Source organism: Oncorhynchus mykiss, chromosome 7 (assembly GCF_013265735.2).
Source record: "Oncorhynchus mykiss isolate Arlee chromosome 7, USDA_OmykA_1.1, whole genome shotgun sequence".
Taxonomy (NCBI): Eukaryota; Metazoa; Chordata; class Actinopteri; order Salmoniformes; family Salmonidae; genus Oncorhynchus; species Oncorhynchus mykiss.
The window spans coordinates 60447901-60472302 of record NC_048571.1 but is presented as its reverse complement, the minus strand read 5'-3'; the positions used below and the strand labels follow the sequence as shown (position 1 = coordinate 60472302).

General features: G+C 41.1%; 2 protein-coding genes across 3 annotated transcripts in view; both read left to right on the top strand.

The window, feature by feature from the left end:
* Positions 1 to 834: 834 nt before the first annotated feature.
* si:dkey-197j19.6 (wiskott-Aldrich syndrome protein) lies at positions 835 to 13793 on the top strand. Of its 2 annotated transcripts, none has more exons than XM_036983685.1 (10): positions 835 to 1414; positions 3176 to 3313; positions 10872 to 10958; positions 11681 to 11768; positions 11978 to 12092; positions 12226 to 12268; positions 12598 to 12751; positions 12920 to 13152; positions 13329 to 13413; positions 13537 to 13793. In XM_036983685.1, the coding sequence occupies exons 1-10, from the start codon at positions 1316 to 1318 to the stop codon at positions 13587 to 13589; spliced, it is 1095 nt and encodes a 364-aa protein (XP_036839580.1). In that variant the 5' UTR covers positions 835 to 1315; the 3' UTR covers positions 13590 to 13793. The 2 variants fall into 2 exon arrangements, with proteins under 2 accessions (XP_036839580.1, XP_036839581.1); XM_036983686.1 differs by having other exon boundaries at positions 837 to 1414; positions 12226 to 12238.
* Positions 13794 to 14057: 264 nt separating this feature from the next.
* LOC110528144 (6-phosphofructo-2-kinase/fructose-2,6-bisphosphatase 4) overlaps positions 14058 to 24402 on the top strand; it is a 62282-nt gene continuing 51937 nt past the window's right edge. The window contains exon 1 of the mRNA XM_021609968.2: positions 14058 to 14234. Coding sequence (XP_021465643.1) covers positions 14192 to 14234 — 43 coding nt within the window. The 5' untranslated portion in view covers positions 14058 to 14191. The remainder of the gene's footprint in view (positions 14235 to 24402) is intronic.

Here is a 24402-nt window from a genome sequence, read left to right as displayed (position 1 = left end):
CCACTCTGAAACTGTGTGAAATGTATTAGAATTATAAGACTATAATCTAATAATGTGTGTGTAAGACAAGTTAAGACAAAAAACAAACGTTCACTTTGTCATTATGGAGTATTGTGTGTCGATGGGTGACAAAAATAATCAATTTTTAATTCAGACTAACATAACAAAATGTGGAATAAGTCAAGGGGTATGAATACTTTCTGAAGGCTCTGTAAATAAACAATTCCAGTTGCAAGCCAAAGGCCATAGCTTTATTGTAAAATAAATATTGCCCTCTTGCCAGATTGATGAATATAGCCATAGCGAAACAGTGCAAAAGTACTGTGAGCTCAAGAGTTAAGGTCATTATTTGAACCAATCATCACCAGGACCAGGAGTTTTTCCTGATTACAAGTTTATTCTGGACCTGGTCAGATCTTCTCATCAGGAAAATTGTAGCCTCTTTTCATTGTTGTTGGTCAACATGTGTTTTTAATTGGACCCCTTCAAGATTGAGATGGCAGCAGTTTGTCCTCTGTTGGCAGTAATCAGAATGATGTGAGATTGGAGGCTTTTATCTCTCTCTTTTTCCTTTACTTGTTCTGTCACCAGCACATATGAGATTCCAGCTGTCAGACCAACCGACCACAGGCTGATCAATAATATCATTGCCTTTGTTTTGTGGACTCCCTGGTGGCGCAGCGGTCTAAGGCCCTGCATCTCAGTTCTAGAGGCGTCACTACAGACACCCTGGTTTGAATCCAGGCTGTATCACAACCAGCCGTGATTGGGAGTTCCGTAAGGCAGCGCACAATTGGCCCAGCATTGTCCGAGTTTGGCCGGTGTAGGCCGTCATTGTAAATAAGAATTTGACTTGCCTGATTAAATAAAAAAATACAATTTACTGGATCTATTTTAATTAAATAAATGTTTGTTTTTAAGGAAGTTTGGGTCAGCATGCATCATGTATGAAGACGTGGTCTCACATGGAGTACAGCATCTTCACTCAGTACTTCCTCATGCAAATGTGTGTATCTGTTTAAGTGACTGACGTGTGTGTCAGTGAAAAACAGTACTATGCCTGTATATTTTTTTTATCTGACATACGCATCAGTCCCTCAAACACCATGCATACCCATACAGACATTTGCATGAGGATGTACTAAGTGAATGTACTGGACGGTAAGCGTAATCACATTTTGTGCACTGTAAATGTACTTGGACAGCTTGGATCTCTGACTGAGACTGCAGTGTGTGGTACATAGACAGAAATTGTCAGTGAATTGCTGATAAAAAGAGAGAGAGAGAGAGAGAATAAAGAGAGAAGGAGTGGGGGATGGCGTGCAATGGGGGGTGTGGATGTCCAGTTTTCAGCAACCTCTTGACGGTCCGTGAGAATGCTTTGCTCTTCACTCTCCTGGGAGCCAAGTGTAAGGTCAGTTTAACCACTAGAGGCATCTTTAACATTCTTCCTTCTTTCTCTCTTTGTTCACACTTTCTGTTGCTGGTTATCCCTCCGTATTTCTCCTCATTCTCTCATGTATCTGAGCTCTTGACGGCCAGTGAGGACTCACTAATTTCCCTGTTGTTCTCCACCCAACCCCACTGTTGCCACATGTACACTTCACTAAATATTTATTTGGACAGTGAAGCTAAAATGTTTAATTTGGCACTAGACTCCAGAATTTTGGATTTGAGATTAAATGTTTTATATGAAGCAACAGTACCAAATGCCACCTTTTATTTGAGGATATTTTCTTACATATGTTTTATCGTTTAGAAATGAAAGCACTTGTATCTAGTCCCCCCATTTGAGGGTGTCATAATTGGACAAATTCACATATAGTGTATTAAAGTCAGTCAAACTTTTATTGTTTGGTCCCATATTCCTAGCACGCAATGACAACATAAGGCTTATGACTCTACAAACTTGTTGGATGCATTTGCAGTTGTGCTTCGTATTATGTTGTGCCCAATATAAATGAATGGTTAATAATGTATTGTGTGATTTTGGAATCACTTTTATTGTAAATAAGAATAGAAGATGTTTTTGAACACTTGTACATTATTGTGGGTGCTAGCATGATCACATATAATCATGACTCATGAATAATGATGAGTGAAGAAGTTACAGAGGCATAAATATGATACCCCCCAAAAATGCTAACCCCCATTATTGGTACTGGTGAGAGGTTAGCATGCATTTGGGTCATGATCTTTGTGCATCTTTCTCACTCATCATCCATTTTGACATTAGAGTATTTTGTGTAGAATTTTGACCAAAAAATGACAATTAAATAAATTTGCATCCCACTTTGTAACACAACAAAGTGGTGGAATACTTTCTGAAGGAACTGTACATAAAGTGCATTAATTTCTCAATGTTAAAACAGATATTTATTCAAATACCCTCCAAAAAAAAGGTAACATTCTGAACTGTCACTTCAGAAAACATTTCATCTCAAATCGAAAAGGCTGTAGTATAGAGCCAAATTTAAAGTTTTAGCTTCTTTGTCCAAATAAATACGTAGCGGATTGTATCCTTGGTTTTAAAAACTTTGCAGACAAAATATTAGGATGAAATAAGTAACAAACAATAATATATAGTATCCAGTCAGGGATGGTGATGATCTTTGAAAGTCCTGAGGTACTTTCCAGTACTTTCCAGCCCTGCAGGTGAAAGGACTGTGTGTGAGGGCAGAGGAGATCATTTGGTTGTGGTTGATACAAATGCCATCTATTTTGAATACCACGACCTAGTAGTAAGTTACAAGTGTAAAATGTACAATCATATAGATTGTACATCCAGGTCACCCTTGATACAAGTCAGTATTGGACTATCAAGGTCACTCTTGATACAAGTCAGTATTAGATGACGTAGAAACCGGCCACTAGGGGCAACAGTGAGCACTGCTACCTTCAAGTATGTTTTGGTTAAGCATCTGATTCCAAAGGTTGTAAATTCTAATCCAGCGATAGACAATTTGTTTGCGATTTTTCATTTATGCCTATCCCAAACCTTAACCCTTACCTTAACCATTTTGAGTTAATGCCTAACCTTAAGATTTCGGAGTTAATGCCTGAACTTAACTGTCTAATTCTGTCGTGAGACTGTGAGAGCTAGTGTGTTAAATAGTGAACCTAATCTGTAACCGGTTACAAATTGTGAGTGTGTATATGTGTGTGTCCGTTTCAGGCAGTGGTCTCAGCAGTAGCCCAGGTGTATGTGTCCTTCCCTGGGCGTCAGGTGTGGAGGCATGAGGGCTCTGGGGTAGTGTGTCTGGTCGAAGACAGCTCACAACATTCCTACTTCCTGCGTGTGTACTGCGTCAAGGTCAGAGGAACCACCACCAAACGAGTCATAACACCTGCTTCACCAGACACTCAGACCTTCAGAGGAGTTAGCTCTCTCTCTCTCTCTCTCTCTCTCTACTATTTACAGATTGTTTTTCATCAGCAATCAGATTAGTATGAGACCATATAGTGTGCATAAATATCATATTTTATTTGTTTTTTAAATTTTTATGGCTGTCAAGTTGTCATGGCTGTTTTCATTGTGTCTCTGGTTTAAAACTAAAAGCAGGAAGTGCTTCTGACCTCTGGCAAGATGCCAGGTTGACCTGTTTATTCAGTCTCCATAGAGCAGGCCTCATTGGAATCTCTTTATCTCTCTCCGCGTGTGTGTGTGTGTGTGTGTGTGTGTGTCTTTACCAGTCACCGTGAGAGCACAGGTTCCTTAAAAAACAATAGGCTTGTGTTAAAGGGTGTGTGCATGTGTTTTTGCTTTGTATATTACTGATGACTATTAACTGCATTTTATTTAAAAACAAAAACAACGTTTTAAATGAGAAGTAGAAATAGGTCTGAAGCCGAAAAAAAAGGAAATTCACATGAGCACCAAAATTCCTACTCCACCCATGCTCCACCAAGGTTTTCCAGTACATAGCTTTGACCTACTACAGTAGCTATGTTAGTAATGTACTTCAAACTATGTGTATGCAGGTTGCTTAGAATTCAAACCTTCTTAAAAAGTCTAATTCATACTCTTAGAGGACATGCTTCCACAATAATGGGATTTGTACCGCGTACAAGGTAAAGTATTGGATTCTTCACATACCAGTATGACATTATCCGATTAAGCTACCTTTTCAAGATTTTTTTTCTGAAATGAAAGCTTTGCTTTTATACTTACAAGCCATTGGGCTTGGGCTGTTTTGGCTTGTAGTAATGTGGTGCATGCCTGTATTTCCTTAAACCTTTATTTTGGCAATACATAATCATAATAACATCCTTTTTTGGTCATTAGGCACCCAACATAACAGGTGGTGGTGACTTGGACACAGTAGCTCATGTAGATAGAGCCTGTCTACATTCCTGATCTCTGTAACTGTTACTTAACTGTGTAATATTAACATAAGCTCAGAACCACTGGTGTATCAAACATGGTCCTGTTTTATAAATTGCTGTGCTGATGAATGGACAGTTCATTACCTCTGTCAAAATCATATGTAGCTTAAAGTTATGTTTGTACTTGTATTTATTTTTGCAATAATGAAGGGGACACAACAATAATACACATTTACAATAGGCCTATATCTAAAAAATAGTTACAGCAACATGATATATACAGTGTGAAGAAAAAGTATGTGAACCCTTTAGAATTACCTGGATTTCTGCATAAATTGGCCATAAAACTTGATCTGATCTTCATCTAAGTCACAACAATAGACAAACACAGTCTGCTTGAACTGATAACACACAAACAATTATAATTGTTGATATCTTGATGGTTGGAAAAAGTATGTGAACCCTTGGATTTAATAACAGGTTGACCCTTCTTTGACAGCAATAACCTCAACCAAACGTTTTCTGTAGTTGCGGATCAGACCTGCATAATAGTCAGGATGAATTTTGAACCATTCCTCTTTACAAAACTGTTTCAGTTCCACAATATTCTTGGGATGTATGGTGTGAATCGCTCTCGAGGTCATGCCACAGCATCTCAATCGGGTTGAGGTCAGGACTGACTGAGCCACTCCAGAAGGAATATTTTCTTCTGTTCAAGCCATTCCGTTGTTGATTTACTTGTCTTTTGGGTTGTTGTCCTGTTGCATCAGCTAACATCTGTTGAGCTTCAATTGGCGGACAATAGCCTTACATTCTCCTGCAAAATATCTTGATAAACTTGGGAATTAATTTTTCCGTCGATGATAGCAAGATGTCCAGACCCTGAGGCAGCAAAGCAGCCCCAAACCATGATGCTCCCTCCACCTGTGATGATGTTTTGATTTTAGTGTGCTGTGCCTTTTTTTCCACACATAGTGTTGTGTTTTCCTTCCAAACAACTCAACTTTAGTTTCATCTGTCCACAGAATATGTTGCCAGTAGAGGTGTGGAACATCCAGTTGCTCTTTTGCGAACTTCAGACGTACAGCAATGTTTTGGACAACAGTGGCTTCTTTTGTGGTGTCCTCCCATGAACACCATTCTTGTTTAGTGTTTTACGTATTGTAGACTCGTCAACAGAGGCTTCCAGAGATTTCTGTAAGTCTTTAGCTGACACTCTAGGATTCTTCTTAACCTCATTGAGCATTCTGCACTGTGCTCTTGCAGTCCTGTTGGCAGGACGGCCACTCCTAGGGAGAGTAGCAACAGTAATGACATTTCTCCATTTATAGACAAATTTGTCTTACTGTGGACATTCTTTTAGAGATACTTTTGTAACCCTTTCCAGCATTATCCAAGGGAACAATTCTTAATCTTAGGTCTTCTGAGATCTCTTTTGTTTGAGGCTTGGTTCACATCAGGCAATCCTTCCTGTGAATAGCAAACTCACGTTTTGAAAGTGTTTTTTATGAAGCAGGGCAGCTCTAACCAAAATCTCCAATCTCGTCTCATTGATTCAATTCCAAGTTAGCTGATTCCTGACTCCAATTAGCTTTTGGAGCAGTCATTAGCCAAGGGGTTCACATACTTTTTCCAACCTACACTGAATGTTTAAATGCTGTATTCAATACAGACAAGAAAAATACAATAATTTGAGTGTTATTAGTTTAAGCACACTGAGTTTGTCTATTGTTGTGACTTAGATGAAGATCAGATCGAATTTTATGCAAAATTTATACGGATACGTTCATTAGAGTTACCAGCCGCAGACATTTCAGCCCAAATAAATGCTTCACACTGTTCAAGTAACAGACACATCTCAACATCAACTGTTCAGAGGAGACAGCGTGAATCAGGCCTTCATGGTCAAAATGCTGCAAAGAAACCACTACTAAAGGACACCAATAATAAGAAGCGACTTGCTTGGGCCAAGAAACACGAACAATGGACAATAGACCGGTGGAAATGTCCTTTGGTCTGATGAGTCCAAATGTAAGATTTTTGGTTCCATCCGCCGTGTCTTTGTGAGACGCAGAGTAGGTGAACGGATGATCTCCGCATGTGTGGTTCTCACCATGAAGCATGGAGGAGGAGGTGTGATGGTGTGAGGTTGCTTTGCTGGTGACACTGTCTGTGATTTATTTAGAATTTAAGGCACACTTAACCAGCATGGCTACCACATCATTCTGCAGCGATACGCTGCTACGATAGAGGGACTATCATTTATGTTTCAACAGGACAATAGCCCAACACACCTCCAGGCTGTGTAAGGGCTATTTGACCAAGAAGGAGAGTCATGGAGTGCTGCGTCAGATGGACTGGCCTCCACAATCACCTGACCTCAACCCAATTGAGATGGTGTGGGATGAGTTGGACCACAGAGTGAAGGAAAATCAGCCAACAAGTGCTCAGCATATGTGGGAACTCCTTCAAGACTGTTGGAAAAGCATTCCAGGTGAAGCTGGTTGAGAGAATGCCAAGAGTGTGCAAAGCTGTCATCAAGACAAAGGGTGGCTACTTTGAAGAATCTCAAATATGAAATATTTTGATTTGTTTAACACTTTTCTAGTTACTACATTATTCTATATGTGTTATTTCATAGTTGTGATGTCTTCACGATTATTTTACAAATGAAGAAAACTTGAATGAGTAGGTGTGTCCAAACTTTTGACAGGTACTGTAGCTACTGTAGTAGGTCAAAGCTGTGTGCAGGAAAACCTTGGTAGAGCATGGGTGAAATACACATTGTTGTGCTCATGTGAATGTCCTTTATTGTTTGGCTTCAGAACAATGCCTACCTCTCACTTAAAATATTTTTGTTTTTAATTTCCATGTTGTTTTACACCGGTGCACCTTGTGCAAGGGATAATAAAAGGCCACTCTAAAATATGCAGTTTTGTCACACAACACACAATGCCACAGATGTCTCAAGTTTTGAGGGAGTGTGCAATTGGCATGCTGACTGCAGGAATGTCCACCAGTGCTGTTGCCAGAGAATTTAATGTTAATTTCCCTAGCATAAGCCGCCTCCAACATTGTTTTAGAGAATTTGATAGTACGTCCAACCGGCCTCACAACTGCAGACCACGTGTAACCACGCCAGTCCAGTACCACCACATCCGGCTACTTCTCCTGTGGGATCGTCTGAGATCAGCCACTCAGACAGCTGATGAAACTGTGGGTTTGCACAACCAAAGAATTTCTGCACAAATAGTCAGAAACTGTCTTAGGGATTCTTATCTGCATGCTCGTCATCCTCGCTAGGGTATTGACCTGACTGCAGTCCTGCATCGTAACCTACTTCAGTGGGAAAATGCTTACCTTCGATGGCCACTGGCATGCTGGAGAAGTGTGCTCTTCACAGGTGAATCGCAGTTTCAACTTTACCGGGCAGATGGCAGACAGAGTGTACGGTGTCATATGGGCAAGCGGTTCGCTGATATCAACATAGTGAACAGAGTGCTCCATGGTGGCGGTGGGATTATGGTATGGGCAGGTATAAGCTATGGACAACGAACACAATTGCATTTTATCGATTTCAATTTGAATGCACAGAGATACCCCGATGAGATCCCGAGGCCCATTGTCGTGCAATTCATCCACCACCATCTCCTCATGTTCCAGCATGATAATGCACAGCCAGCCCCATGTCGCAAGGATTTGTACACAATTTCACTGCATACCCACCAGACATGTCACCCAGGTAGCCTAGCAGTTAAGAGCGTTGGGCCAGTAACCAAAAGGTTGCTGGGTCGAATCCCTGAGTCGGCAAGGTAAAAAAATCTGTCGTTCTGCGCTTGAGCAAGGTATTTAATCCCCAACAACAACCGGGTGCCAATGATGCTAATGTTGATTAATGCAGCCCCCCGCACCTCTCTGATTCAGAGGGTTTGGGTTAAATGCAGGAGACACATTAGGTTGAATGTGCTCAGTTGTACAACTGACTAGGTATCCCCTGTTATGACTTTCCCTCATGGGTGAGGATCAAAGAGAGCTCCCCTCTTTCTCCCACTAGTTAGGGAAGTTGGGCCGGTTGTGTGACTTAACGACCGGCCGTAAACTTTCTCTCTCTCTTGCCTTTGCAGGATTGAGACTGGAATGTCTGAGTGTTACAACAGAGAGAGACTTTGCAATACTTTAACATCAAAAGATTGGACGTTGAAACAATATTTCTAACATAAATAATTTGGGAAATGGTTAGTGGGGCTCCAAACAATAATCATGTCAAATCAGTTGTTGTTTTATGATATCATTATGGATGGTGTAACTAAATAACTGCATCTCTGGAGGTGTACGCATTCAAGGGATTAGGTTTACATCCAAATGTTGTAAAACTTATATGATTAAATATGAAACTATTTGTGAAAAGACAGCCATATGTTTTTAGCCTTCCAAATGAGATAATTGACGTGAGCACAGACATTATGCCAACAGGACACCTCTTTTTTACAGAGTGCATAAAAGGACTGCTAACGAAATGTACATTAGACCAGTACGTTGCCAGGTTGCTACTGGCATGTAAAATGGTTTAAAACTACTAGACCAAAACATGCCGGGTTGCTGCCGGCGTGTAAAGTGATTGTAGCTGTACCCTGAATAATCAACCATTGAGACCAGTACATTGCCGGGTTGCTATTGGCGTGTAAAATGGTTTAAAACTAACAGACCAGAAAGTGGTGGTTACACGTTGAAATGGTTACAATTTAAATACAGACCAGCGTGACCGACAGCGTGAGCCGAATGTTGCAAAATGGTAAGACCCTCTGAAATGCAACAGAGAAGAAGAAGACTAGACTAAGACACACATCTAGATGGCCGTGCGGTATTTCTGCACCCTGTCCGGCCATCTAGATGTGTGAAAGTTAGTGTATAAGCTAATGATCCATCATGTATGACATTCCTGGGAGTGTGTAAACTTACATTTTTTATTACCATATCATTTTTATATGTTCTCTGTTGTTGTTACATGAAAATGTATCAATTGACCAATTCGGCACATTTGGGCAAACTCCTGGCAGACTAGATACAAAATATTGTGCAGTAATGTAATTCTTCACTGGATCAGTCTGAAACATTGCACACACACTGCTGCCATTTGGTGGCAAAAATCTAATACACCTAGACTCCATTCTGAAAGTATTGCCTTTCTCTTGCATTTCAAAGATTCTGAAATAATAATAATAATAGAAAATGAATGATTTTTCTTTGTATTATCTTTTACCAGATCTAATGTGTTATATTCTCCTACATTCATTCACATTTCCACAAACTTCAAAGTGCTTCCATTCAAATTGTATCAAGAATATGCATATCCTTGCTTCAGGACCTGAGCTACAGGCAGTTAGATTTGGGTATGTCATTTTAGGCGAAAATTGAAAAAAGGGTACGATCCTTACTGTAGCTTGGTCTGTGCAATGCAAATTAATGTGATTAGCAAGGCAGTTTCTCAAAGTTTGGTGGTTTTAAACTGAACGTAACTAACCTTACCTAGCTATGTTTTGTGTAAGAAAGTATGATATTATGGCGCATGAACTGGCTATACACGTTAGCTAACATTACAGTCCTACGTTATCATAGCAGCCAAGGACGTTTGCTAGCTTATTTGTGCATATTTGTTTGTTCTCCAATTACACACAAGTGTCTAGCTAAGCAGTTTGCACATGATATAACTTCACCCTTATATGAAAACCTTACTTGAAAAAAAATATAGCTAAATAGCTTTCCTCATTTGTTGGTTAGCGAGCATGCCAATGTTCTAATCTGACTGGTATAGCTACATAACTAATCAAAATAAAACCACATTCATTGGCAAGCTTCTTTTACTTGCCTGTTTGCATTGCTAGCTTTCAGCTGACTGGTGTTAGCTAGCTACGGAGGCTAGCTGCTGGACTTTGTACAAGCTAGCTAGGTAACGTTAGCTAGATAGCTACGTAGCTAATCAAAATATCTGCTTGTATTTATTGATTAACCTCAACTTGAATACCACTATATAGCTATCTATCTACAGTAGCCTAGATGTGTTTGCATATATAATTATTATGACTGGCAGCCTGATGCAAGCAACTGTGTTGTTGCCAAGCAACCGACACAGTGTTAAAACTTTGAGCTTTGGCTAAAAACAAATTGTTAGCATTGTCAGAAATGCTACAAAAAGGTAGCACAATGTTCTTTCTTAATGGACGGAAATGTACTTGTGAGATACATTATCAGTTTAATAAAACTTTTGCACCTACAAATTTAGTCAATACAATTTTTTTAAAGTCTAATGGTCACTTTATGGATGCTATGGTCTCGTTTTAATCCGACATCTAGAATTTGAGCTAGGTAGCTGCAGAAAATACTATGAAAACGAATTTGCTAACGACCCTGTTAAAAATCCGGTATGTGGTTCTTGGTAACAGCCCGGCGGCACATGATGAGAGGTGGGGAGTGTGTCTTGTGTACCTCCAATCAACTTTATGTACACGTAATTATCTATCTACTCTCTTTCTCCTTTAACCTACCAGAGATCTAAGTTGCTGTGGGAACAGGAGCTGTATGTTCCTTTTCGATACTCTGCACCCCACCCCTACTTCCACACCTTCCCTGCAAATGTAAGTGACATGCCCTGAAATCACATCTTAAGAGTTAAGTTATTCCCTTATCAAACAGAACTCTATAATTATGTTTCAATCCTGATGACCAAAGCAACAAATCTGCTCATTTTAAGGGCATATTAAATTAATTAATATTCTGCTATTAAATGGGTTAGGGTTGTGGTGGCTGAGGATTATAGTTGAAACAGGATGTGGACATGAAGCTAGGGTTATGGTAATGTTTAGGGTTAGGGCTGAGCCTGGGGTAGACATGAAGCTAGGGTTGAGCCGGTGTGTGGATATTAAGCTAGTGATAGGGTTAGGGTTGAGGGTTATGGTTATGCTAGGGTTAGGGTTATCCTAGGTTTGGGGTTAGGTTAATGTTTAGAGTTAGGGTTGAGCCTGGTATGGACACGATGCTAGGGTTAGGGCTGAGGCTACGGTTGAGCCAGTGTGTGGATATTAAGCTAGTGATAGGGTTAGTGTTGAGACTAGGGTTAGGGTTATGCTAGGGTTGGGGTTAGGTTAATGGCTAGGGTTAGGGTTGAGCCAGGGTGTGGGGCTAGGGTTAGGGTTAGGGTTAGGCCTACAGGGTTATGTGAGTTCATTGGTTGGTTGGTTCTGTAACATGCTCATAATAGCACTGGCTCTAAAAAGGCTTTGGCTAATAGCATAGCTCTGAAAAGGTTATTGTTCTGGTCCTTGATGACCTCCCACACTGGCTGTGTGTGTTTGTTTAGGACTGCCAGGCGGGCCTGAACTTTGCAGATGAGGCAGAGGCAGAGAGGTTCTGTGCAGCCGTGGAGAGACAGATCCAACAAGCCCCAGGTTTGGAGAGAAACACACACACTTCAGATTATATTTACATTATAATAAACTCACTCAGCTTCAGGCAAGCCAGTCCTCTTCTCTTTCTTACTCTCCCTTGTCTCCTCTTCCCCCATCTCTCTGTCTTTCACTCTATTTCTCCCATAATATTTTATATGTTGCTCTCTTTTGCTGAACCCCCCATCTTTTTCTCTCTCCCCCTCTCTCAGACAGAGCTAGTGGGCAGATGAACCATACTGGCAGTGTGGACTTGTCCTCAGGCTGTATCTGTGAACAGGAACAGAGGCGATCTGAGATCAGCACTCCATCTCCATATGCGTCAGAGTGAGAAATATAGTACATCTGCACACTGAGCTCAGACAGACTCAGACAATTCACTATTAGAGATATTTTATGATGCTGCATTAGAATGGAGTAAAAGACAAATGGCTGATTTAATCTTCTCTCTTCTCCACAGACAGGAGTCCCAGGTAAGAGTGGACCCAGAGCAAGGCCTCAGTGTGAGCACAAACCTGACACCACTGTTATTTTAACACATCCATAACACAACCATTATTATGTAGCTGTCGGATGAAAACCTCTTATCTCCAATTAACAATTATGAAATTCAGAAGGTATTTTGAACACATTTCATTGGTCCTAGAGTCATGAAATGTACAGAGTACATTGATGAGAGTAATTGCTTTTAATACAAGGTTTTGATCTGACAGCGTATTATGATCATCATAGAATAATTCATAAAAGTCTAATTGCACATTTATATCTGTTATATCACAGTCATCAATGCTATTTTAATGTCACATGCATCATCATCCTCACCTGTGTGCAGACTAGAGAGCTGGACCCTGCTCTGAGGAAGCTGGTCAGGATGGAGAGACAAAATGAGGAGAATGTGATGGACAGACACACATCTAAAGTAATCTGCAGCCTCATCTACAGTCTGGGGGGCGTGGAGGCTGACAGCAGGGACATGAACAACAGAGGTAGGCCCCCTGCTGGCTAAGAGGGATCATCTTTTGCATTGCCTTGATTATTAGTTGAATCAGGTGTGTTAGTGCTAAGCTAGAACAAAAGCCTGTGCACCCACCCTGTGTGTCTCCAGAGCCAAGACTGAAGAACACAGGACAGAATTGTTTTGGTGTCTCTCATAGGTCCAGCCTCTAAGACCTTACCCAACAGAGCTACAGGGACCTCCACCTCCCTGGCCCTGAGGAAGGGGCCTCTGCCTCCTCTCCCGTCCCTCCTCACACGGAGTGTCAGCTCTCGAGATGTCTCCAAGAGCCCTCTCCCACCCTGGGTCCCCCAACCTCCCTCTATGCCCGCCCCCCCTCCTCCTGCAGGGGCACTCGCTGAGAGGATCAGAAAGACCATGAGCTTCAGACCGGTGAGAGAACATGACTGGGGCATGTCAATCAAAGTCATAGACTATGTCCAATGTATGGCGATATGAGGTTGATACAATGGTGTGTGTGTGTGTGTGTGTGTGTGTGTGTGTGTGTGTGTGTGTGTGTGTGTGTGTGTGTGTGTGTGTGTGTGTGTGTGTGTGTGTGCATATGATAGGTGGGCTCACCCTCTGCTGTAGAGTCTGACCTGGTCCTGAGTGCACTGAGGGAGATATTCCAGAAACGCCTCCAGCATCATAAAGGTGGACCTACTGTTTCTCTCTCTCCATCTCATCTCATCCACAGTCTGTGATGTCAGCTTACCCTGGGGTTGTCTCAAGTCAGGCCTGTTCTGCAGCTCATCATGTCTGTCTTCTCCTCCACAGATGACACCACAAGCCAGTCAGAGATGGATTCTTACAGCGGGCAGTGGCTGTAGAGATAACAGGTTGAGAGGAGAAATATCCCCCTGCTTTCACAAGCATGTTGTTTCTCAAGCATGTTGTTATTTGAAGTCTTCACTTTTGTCTTTCATTTTGAATGAATTCACTGTTAAATAATGATGCATCATTGAAAAAAATGTTTTAGTGAAGAATACGATGCTCAATCAAGCCCTTTCTAAAATAAAATCTTTAAAATCCTCCATCGAACTCTGACTAAACTTCCCTTGAATTGTGTGTGTGTGTGTGTGTGAGTGAAAGAGATATGAGTTTATGAATTATCTCAATCTTGCTGACCTCATCGCCACTCAACTCTTATTGGCACCCCTGATCTCATTGCCACATAGGCTTAGTTAAACAAACAGGGACATTTGTATTTTAAAATATAATTCATTTATGGTAGCGTAAAACACAACCTAGTGGATCACATAGCCTACCTCAGTGGCTGTGCTTAAAACACAACGGTTGTAGCGCATCTGCTGCTGCGTTTGCGCGCTCTATAATCCTCTCCACCCTCTACGCTCAGTGTCATTGAACGCCGCGGAGAGACCCACATTAAACGAAACCACGCTGGACAACTGCTCTTCTTCAAACCTGGACAATGAGAGTTTCATGCCGTCCACGAGCCACGCGAGACATGGCAGGTAGGGTACAATGCCGGTGGAGTCCTAGCACTTGTCATTTCATGCTGGATGCGATGAGGGAGTTTCAACGATGTGTGCAGCAGCCCTATTGCGTTGCATTTGCTAACTAGCGGAGGACGTAAACAAGCTCGTCACGTAGACTAGTTTTCCAACAACAGAGCCGTATTGCCTGCTTAAATCTTAATGAAGCGATGTCAACAATTATTTTTTAGAAAGCAAGGGGCGAATATTTGTCATTAATATACTAATTTAGCGTTCGCAAAGACTGTTGTTGATAGTGCCTCTGCTAGCGTCGCAATGTGGTTTAGCTAGTGGAACGTTAATTGTCCATTATACATCTTTAGGGTAGCCTACATGTTGCATTTTTATCAGCAGAATAGTGACGATGCCAGCCGACTGGCTATTTGATAAAAATGCATTTATGTTGAAATGTTATTCAATGATAATGTTATGTTAGATGTTATTTGTTAGTAAATGTAGTACATTTCTTATTTGATCCACAAATAGCCTATCATGGATTGTTGTCACTCAGTCATGTCCCTGAACGGGACTGAAGCTTCGTTTGGGCATCTCATTTGCAGGACTGCAGAAGTGTGGCATATTGCATGTTTGCCATAGTAGTGGTCAGCTGTAAACAAGCTGCCTGTTGTTGATGTAATATTTAGGTAGTGGGTTGCCCTTGTAAACGTCTTGTTAAATTGTTTAAAATGGGATTTGAATGTGGTATTTTAAATCCCAATCCTTGTCATGGAATGCTGTGATTTGTTATTATATTGATTGAACCACGTGTCACTGTAAACCATGATCCTCCTGTATGTCAGATGCAAGCATTTCAGTGCTGCACCTATCTGCTGTTCTATAGGATTCTAAAAGACTTGGTGAACTCAAGTCTGTCTGTGGCATGACAAACTGCTCTTTCTCTGTTAATACAAAAAATGTTTTATTGTCACATACACCGAATAGGCACCGTGAAATGTTTTGTCACATACACCGAATATGCACCGTGAAATGTTTTGTCACATACACCGAATAGGCACGTGAAATGTTTTGTCACATACACCGAATAGGCACCGTGAAATGTTTTGTCACATACACCGAATAGGCACCGTGAAATGTTTTGTCACATACACCGAATAGGCACCGTGAAATGTTTTGTCACATACACCGAATAGGCACCGTGAAATGTTTTGTCACATACAGCGAATAGGCACCGTGAAATGTTTTGTCACATACACCGAATAGGCACTGTGAAATGTTTTGTCACATACACCGAATAGGCACCGTGAAATGTTTTGTCACATACAGCGAATAGGCACCGTGAAATGTTTTGTCACATACACCGAATAGGCACTGTGAAATGTTTTGCCACATACACCGAATAGGCACTGTGAAATGTTTTGTTTTGCAGGGTCAGACATAGTAGTATGGTGCCCCTGGAGCAAATTAGGGTTAAGTGCCTTGCCCAAGGGCACATCAACAGATGATTTACCTTGGCGGCTCAGGTATTCAAACCAGCAACCTTTCAGTTACTGGTCCAACTCTCTAACCGCTAGGCTACCAGCATATGCAGCTACACCTTCAGTTTAATTCACTGACACTGTTATGAGAGTCCTGTTACGAGAGTGCTAGATCTGTTTCTTGCATATGTGGGAGTGTCAAACTATGCCAGCAGAAGATTTGGCTGATTTCTTTATGAACAATCAATGCCTTGTCCCATATAAGGGTGCATCATGAACTTGACCCTGAATATAGCCTATATTACAATTTCAGACTGGCCACATAGGCTGGGGTTTGAGTGCACAAACAGTGCTTTTTCACTGAGTGTCCACCAATGGAAAAACAAACATTACAATGTTTGCAGTTGAATAGGTATATTTTATTCTGCTGTTGTCAGGCTACACAGTATAACATGTAGTATATGTCCATATTTTAACATCTGATGTGTTATTCCATGACTCAGTCATTACGACACTGCACTATTATGCAAGACCCCTGTTCTGGGATATGGAGCCTGAAGGCTTCCAATGATGACATCAGCAGCAGTAACATCATCACCACCCTCTTTCTCAGCCATCTATTTCCTGTGTTTGAGGGGTGCAAAATCCACTTGGCACTTAAATCTCACTGGATTGATTGCTTCCATTTTACTCAGGCGACTTTTTCATACTCTTGCTTGTGCCTGTCGTTTTTCCCTGTTAATGTTACGACTGCGGGAATGTTTGTAATGACCTGTCAAACGCACTCCGCAATGGATGAAATGAGCTCAATGGAATACATTGTCTTTTTATTGAATCTATAGGAACTCTAAAGCTTCTTCTGGGATTTAAAGCACCATCTCGATAATTACATCAATGGAAAGAGAAGAAAGATTTTTTGTGGAATTGAAAAAAGTACTAATTTAATACAGTTGAAATGAAGGCCACTTCGAATATGAACACTTGGATTATAGTGATTATGTTATCTCACAAACATTGTAAAGTATGTTTAGATAGGCGTAATTATTTTTTTATTGTACTTACATTTTTTTTTCAAAAATCACCTTTATTTAACTTGGGAAGTCAGTTAAGAACAACCTCTCTGGGATAGGGGGATGCAAATGCCCCACTTGGCCAATTGCCAGGGAAAATGCAGAGTGCCAGATTCAAATAAAATACTATAAAATTCAAACTTTCATTAAATCACACATGTAAGATAGCAAATTAAAGCTACACTCGTGTGAATCCAGCCAACATGTCAGATTTCAAAAAGGCTTTTCGGCGAAAGCATAAGAAGCTATTATCTGATGATAGCACAGCAGTAAACAAAGAGAGTAGCATATTTCAACCCTGCAGGCGCTACATGCCTTACCTTTGACGAGCTTCTTTTGTTGGCACTCCAATATGTCCCATAAACATCACAATTGGTCCTTTTGTTCGATTAATTCCGTCCATATATATCCAAAATGTCAATTTATTTGGCGCGTTTGATCCAGAAAAAAACAGCTTCCAATTTGCGCAATGTCACTACAAAATGTCTCGAAAGTTTACAGGAAACTTTGCCAAAACATTTTAAAATACTTTTGTAATACAACTTTAGGTATTTTTAAATGTTAATAATCGATCAAATTGAAGACGGGTCTTATCTGTTTTCAATAGAGGACGAGAGGAAACTAACGCTACTTTTCAAGTCTTGGCCAACTCTCAACAGCGTTACCCTTTTCTAGGATGGCCGTACTTCTTCATTGCATAAAGGAATAATCTCAACCAAATTTCAAAGACTGGTGCCATCCAGTGGAAGCGGTAGGAACTGCAAACAAGTGCCTAAGAAATATCATTTCCCCATGAGAACCCATTGAACAGACAGCGACCTCAAAAATAAATAATTCTGAATGGTTAGTCCTCTGGGTTTTGCCTGCTACATAAATTCTGTTATACTCACAGACATGATTCAAACAGTTTTAGAAACTTCAGAGTGTTTTCTATTCAAATCTACTAATAATATGCATATCTTATATTCTTGGCATGAGTAGCAGGAAGTTGAAATTGGGCACGCTGTTTATCCAAAAGTGAAAATGCTGCCCCCTATCCCAAAGAGGTTTTAAGAACAAATGTGTATTTATAATGACAGCCTTCCCCAGCCAAACTCGGACGACGCTGGGCCAATTGTGCGCCGCCCTTTGGGACTCCCAATCACGCTCGGTTGTGATACAGCCTTGAAATCGAATCAGGGTCTGTAGTGACACCTCTAGCACTGAGATGCAGTGCCTAAGACTGTTGCGCCACTCGGGAGCCCAAATCTAGAGCCAAGCGTGTTGATTTTTAATCTGAGGGTATCCTGCTATTGATACTTGTTGAATTCTACAACAGAACGTAACAAACATAATGAGGCAGTCTAGACAGCGCAGGTACTTTAGACAGAGCATGTGCTTGGTGGTTGCAGCCCTATTCCACACCTTTTATGTTATTTTATTCATCTATGCAAACACACTTGCTGTATTTAATAATATGAGCCTCATTTGCATATCTTTTTTTTAGCACAAAATATTTTTTCAATAGATTTTCCTATTGTATATCTTGAGTGTATTCTTCATCTATTGTCCAACTGTTGCATTTATTAGAATTGTTTTAAACTTTTTTACAATTTAGATGACAATTGCTACTTTTCTTCAGAATTGATCCAAGTCAGGCTGGACCACGTGACCTGATCATGTTACCTGGCATGGTCCACGTTCATTTGCCAAACGTTGTCGAGTGTTGCAGATAGAAATGCCATGAATATGTTGGAGAGGCATGTTTGTTTTACATTACATATCTGAATGCTCCAAAACATCCTGCGCCCCCCAGGGAAAACTCCAGGGCCCAGGTCATATGGGCAGAAAAAACTCCTGGCTCTACTTATGGCCCATGTTGATCCACTGAGTCTAATTTTATTCTTATTTGATGAATGTAAAGTGCCCTTCACAGTGGTGCATGAGATCACTAAACTCTACAAAGAAGAACACACAATAAAAAGCTGAGTAGTGACTACAAGCATCAATCAGACGACACAGAGGGAGATAGCCTAGTTGCAACATTTGCCAATTCCCTATTAGTCATTTAAACATTGACATTGTTTTTAGAGGGGCCACCAAAATATTTGCACCGTCTTGGATGTAGAGCCAAAGTATTAGAATCAGAAGAATTTAAGGATTTTGGGCACTGGCCAGCCGGGCTAGTATACCAACATTTCTACTTGCCCTGGTCCAAAATCTGCTATGCAATATTCGAAAAGACAAAATTTCACCTGCATCTCGGGCTAGTTTGGCACATTTCCCTGTCTGAAAAGTGCTAACTAGCCTCGGGCTAGTGGCTAGCTTAATTTCTATCCCTGTCTCAGACACTAAATAGCCTAGCTACTGAGGTCAGAGTGACCGAGAGGCTGTTTACCCCCTCATCCCAGAGTGTTTTGAGGTTATGTGAGTGTGTATGTTAAAAGATTTAGGGGTCCACCTGTTTCTATGTCAGGTATATACAAAAAGGAGGTGTTTTGGAGGTGTGCTGTGGTAAGCAGAGGACTGAATTGGTAGGATCAGGCCAGTAATGTGTTCACTGTGACTGTATGCCACAGGGAATATGCATCTCTCTGGGCTGCTGCTCTGCCAACAACGGAGCCTCCAGGTCTATAGGTGCTTGTAATCTCCCTTTCTATCCTTTTTTTTTTCTTGACTCATCACTTGTTTCCTTACTTTTTTCTCCCTTATCCTCATTCTCTGCCTCTCTCTGCCTCTCTCTATCTGTGTGAAAGTTCAACCCACACTCAGAATCCCATTAAAGGCTCCAGGGAGGGATTTGTCTACTAGTGTATGTGTGTGTGTTCATTCATGTTCATGAATCCGTGTTTGTGTGTGTGTGTAGGTCACAGGGCTCAGCCTTTTTATCCCCATCCAGATAAGAATGCTTGGCTTCCTAAATAGCATAGCGTACATTGCATAATGAACAAAGAGTAAGAGTAGCATGCATTGAATATATTTTATTACTAACATGCAAAAATATGTCCTTAGGCCCATTTCATCATCGATAAAGGCTTATTTCATTTTCTCATTGATACTAGTCTAATGAAAGCAGGACCTTGAGGTAATTGTTTTGACTATTCCATGAATCAATATTAGTTAGGTCAGAGAGAGGCTGATGAAATTGGTTGTATGGGTGTGTTTTTGGTTTGTGTTAAGGCTTGCAATGCAGAGCTGTGTTCATTGGCGTAGCACAGTTTTGCAATGCCAGCAGGCAAGATTTGAGTAAGCCCCCCCCCAAAAGATATGTTTGTTTTAGGAATAGTAAAAAATTGCCATGGGGTTGAGAGGAAATGTTGCTGTTTTTAAAGCAAATTTCCTGCAATTAAACAGATTTTGCCATGGGGCAGATTAAAAATGTGCTTTTTTAAGAGCTAATCTCATGCTATACACATTTTGCCATGAGGTTGAAAGAAAATGTTGCAGTTTTAAAGCAAATTTCCTATAATTCTAAACATTCTAAACATTTTACTATGGCTTATGATGTGTTCATATGCTATCTGAGTGGGTCCATAAAGCTTGTGGGTCCCCCCGGTTCACGGTGTGCTTTCTACGCCACTGTCTGTGTTCTATTGTTAGGGCTAAGGAAAAACTCCTCGTCCTACTACAGAGTAGAACCAACCATTGCAGTGAAGACTGATTAATGCTAGTATGACCCTCCATAAATTGTCATTGCACTGCCAGCCCATTACCTCATCCCATTTTAGCTGGAGGAGAGTTGATGAGGTGGTGGTTGTTGTGACAGAGTAATAAGTAATTGATATTTCACAAGGAGCAGAAAGAGCTTGACTTTAAAAGCAGAGTCTGTTCTGTCTGTGGGGTGGTTGGATCATCTCTAAAAGCTTGGATTGTGGAAAGTAACTTTACATTGGGACATGGCGTCTGTGTTGATGCAGCCCACTGCATAATAAATACACAGCTAGTTCCCTTGATCATCACACATTCTTTTTGTAACTTGTTTCTAAAATGATGAGTATTGCTTCCTGGTTCCTGCATGTGATATGGCTCTCCTACATTAGACCTTTAAGAAGGTCTCATGGTTATTCCAGAACTACCCTTGATCCGGCTGGTTTGGCAAGTCTGTGATGTGTTGTGTTAATAGGCAAATCAGTTAAGAACAAATTCTTATTTTCAATGATGGCCTTGGAACAGTGGGTTAACTGCCTTGTTCAGGGGCAGAACGTCAGATTTGTTTTACCTTGACAGCTCAGGGATTCAATCTCGCAACCTTTCGGTTACAAGTCCAATGCTCTAACCACTAGGCTACCTGCCGCCCCGCACTAGCATTTCTTCTCCATGGTGAGTGGATTTACTTCCCATCCTGATGTCTTCTAGAATGCAAACACATTCTGAACGTTCTAATTGGCCCCAGAAACTGATGGGTTGGATCAGACCCGGTCAATATGATGACGTTATCAACTTTCGTACAATGACCCGTTTTTACATTAGCACGACTCTAGGATGGCAGTTTCAGACAATGTCGTCAGGCAAGCATTAACTCTGTCATATTTTCTCATCCTCCTGAAACCATGAATGCTCTCTCTCACCCAGAGAAAAAAGGAAGTTAGGTAATGATGCTTCCAAATGAAAAACATAGAATTAACATGCAACAGGGCCAGGCATTGTCTGTAAGTAACTACCTCCAGTCCAGGGACTTTGTGTGTGTCAGTGAGAGTAAGATGATTAGGCCTACCAGTAAGTGTGTACATCAGGTGTCTATCTATTGGCTGATGAGATTAGTCCTGCTGACTTATTGACTAGTCTGGGATTGGGACATCTTTGACCATGCTGTCACTGTCACCCTAATATAGGCAAGGGGTGAAGAGGGTTAGTTGAGCATTCCTCAGTTTAGCATAGACTAAGATTTTCCGTGTGTGTGTGGTCGTCATAGGTTGACCAGGTCACCACCATATAGACATTAATTTTATTAAGGGGCAGAAAACGGAGCTGATTGTGGACTACAGGAAACGGAGGGTCGAGCACGCCCCCATCCACATTGACAGGGCTGTAGCGGGGAGGGCCTAGCACGCCCCCATCCACATTGACAGGGCTGTAGCGGGGAGGGCCGAGCACGCCCCCATCCACATTGACAGGGCTGTAGCGGAGAGGGCCGAGCACGCCCCCATCCACATTGACAGGACTGTAGCGGAGAGGGCCGAGCACGCCCCCATCCACATTGACAGGGCTGTAGCGGAGAGGGCCGAGCACGCCCCCATCCACATTGACAGGGCTGTAGCGGAGAGGGCCGAGCACGCCCCCATCCACATTGACAGGGCTGTAGCGGAGAGGGTCGAGCACGCCCCCATCCACAATGACAGAGCTGTAGCGGAGAGGGTCGCCCCCCCCCCCGCCCCCACACACACACACAATGGAATTCGAGAAGCTATTAGCAAAGTAAAAAAAATATATCAGGAAACCAATATGGACTATAGCCCGTCGTTTCAAATGGGAACAAATTAGTCATAGTGGGCAGAACAAGCAAGAAGGTGGGCAGAGCCAAGCACGAGCTAGCGAGATCCTATTGGTGCGTTCTAGCAAACATTTGCATATTTCTGTTAGGGAACGCCTACTCTGTGACTTGCATGTGTGCAATAACAAAATTTGCTTTTGCACTCCTTCTAAACAATGGTATTATTTTATTTTTGGGGGAAAGGGTAAGGTCTACAAAATGTAGTCCACTCTGTTTGTAACAGATTGTAGTTTTGGGAACAGTATTGAGATCAAATGTTTAATCAATGAGAAAATTTGCAGAATGTTGTCCAAAATCCATATCGTTCCATCTTCTCCCACTGCTGTCCACCTGGCTTCCTCTCACTGCCATATTTGGTAGTGAGTGGAAACGCCAAGCGGATGCTTTACATTTATACAGCCAGTGAAATATCAGTCTCATTGTTCTATCTGTCCTATTGCTAGAACATGCCAAAATCTGCCTAGTCTACGTAATGAAATAACAAAAATTGATAGCATTCGTTGCTATGCTGGTTTTTATGTTCTGATTGTCCTGAGGCGCATGCAGTCAAAATTCAGGGTAAAATGAGATCATTGTTATAGGTTATTTACACTATTTATGATATTTTTTATCTTTAAATCTCAGATTATTATTGGATAAAGTACAAAACATGATCCATGCATGGTCATTGACGTTTACTTGCATGCAAAACTTGATTTAGCTAGCATGAGCATGCTGCAAGCAAGCATGGATACTGCAAATGATGGATGCAAACACTACTGTGAGGTAAGACCACTTTCCCAAATCTCTGTATTTAGCTAGTTAGCTAAGCTTTGTATTGCATTATTTGTCTTTGTAATTCAGTTGATTTAAATAGCTATCTCTTATACAGAGTAGCATATGAAAAGTGCTATATCATCTGTAAAATGTGGGATAAAGGTGAACTGCATTAATTAATCTTGTGGTCATCATGAGTGATCAGATTGTACCTGGGTCTACCATTAAAGAGGCTGGTTTCAGACTATAAGTAGATCATTAGAAACCCTGTTGCAGTAAGGTTATTTTAGCAATAACTGTACCCAATGTATGTGTGTAAATTAATTGATTTCTTGCTGAATTACTACATTCATAATAGGTAGTTTATCCTTTGTTTTTCTTGTTCCATACCAGGCTGCCATGGTGTGGGCCTCTCAAACAACTTCCTCCCAGCAACAACAGAAATGCGAGCCAAGCTTTCAAAAATAACATCAGGAGGCAAAAGAAACAGATATTTTACGTGTTTACATTGCACAATTTATATATTTTTTAAAATATCATAATGTCTCAATTACAAACAGTATGTTGCCCTTGTTTTTTTTAAAGCGCCATTCCTCTGGAATCCCTACTATCACTGCAGCGAGTGAAACTTCAACCATGTCAGTCAGTAAACAGTGAGTGTCTTCTTAAACTGCACTAATGAATAATATCTGGACGATGTAAAACCTATCATCTCTCCCTTTTGTTTTTGAATCTTTCTACCTCCTGATTCTGCCTCTACCTTTTCCTCATCCTGTAACTGGTTCTCTCCTCTTCCTCCAGACGAAATCCTGCGTCTAGTGACGTCCATTTGCCAACAACCTGCCCACTCGACTCGACCCCAACCCCTCCTCCCTCCTATGTCTGACCACTGGCTGCTTTCTCTCCAACTTTGACTGCCAGTCGTAACCCTCCTCAAAAAAACGAACACTTCTCTGACAGGTATCCTTTCTTTCTTTTTTATCTAAAACTTGATATACAAACGGATAGCACTGAACAAATCAGATTAAGCCGTTAACTAAACGTACAATTCATTAAGCTATATCTTGAATATTATTTAGCCCAGCTTCTAGACTGATATTTTGTATCTCGGTCATGATACATGTATCTAGTCTTGTTGCGGGCATGAATGAGATGCGCGCTCTTCGTTATTTATCTTCCCTATTGAACATACTATTCTCCGTCTTAAATTTTATTGTTTATTTAGATATTAGAGTACCTGAGAATTAATTATAAATATCGTTTAACTTGTTTGGACAAACTTTTTTTGGATTTGTTGGTCTGCATGTTGAACGAGTGAGATCTTTGGCGTCAACTAAACTGACTTTTTTGGATATAAAGAAGGACGTTATCGAACAAAAAAAACATTCATTGTGTAGCTGGGACCCTTGGGATTT

What these genes read in the sequence shown, in the direction of transcription:
- si:dkey-197j19.6 (XM_036983685.1), top strand. Translation starts at nt 1,316, where the DNA reads ATGGCGTGCAATGGGGGGTGTGGATGTCCAGTTTTCAGCAACCTCTTG. An exon ending in CAGGGACATGAACAACAGAG is followed by an intron (nt 12,752 to 12,919) that starts GTAGGCCCCCTG and finishes TGTCTCTCATAG; the next exon opens with GTCCAGCCTCTAAGACCTTA. An exon ending in ACGCCTCCAGCATCATAAAG is followed by an intron (nt 13,414 to 13,536) that starts GTGGACCTACTG and finishes TCTCCTCCACAG; the next exon opens with ATGACACCACAAGCCAGTCA.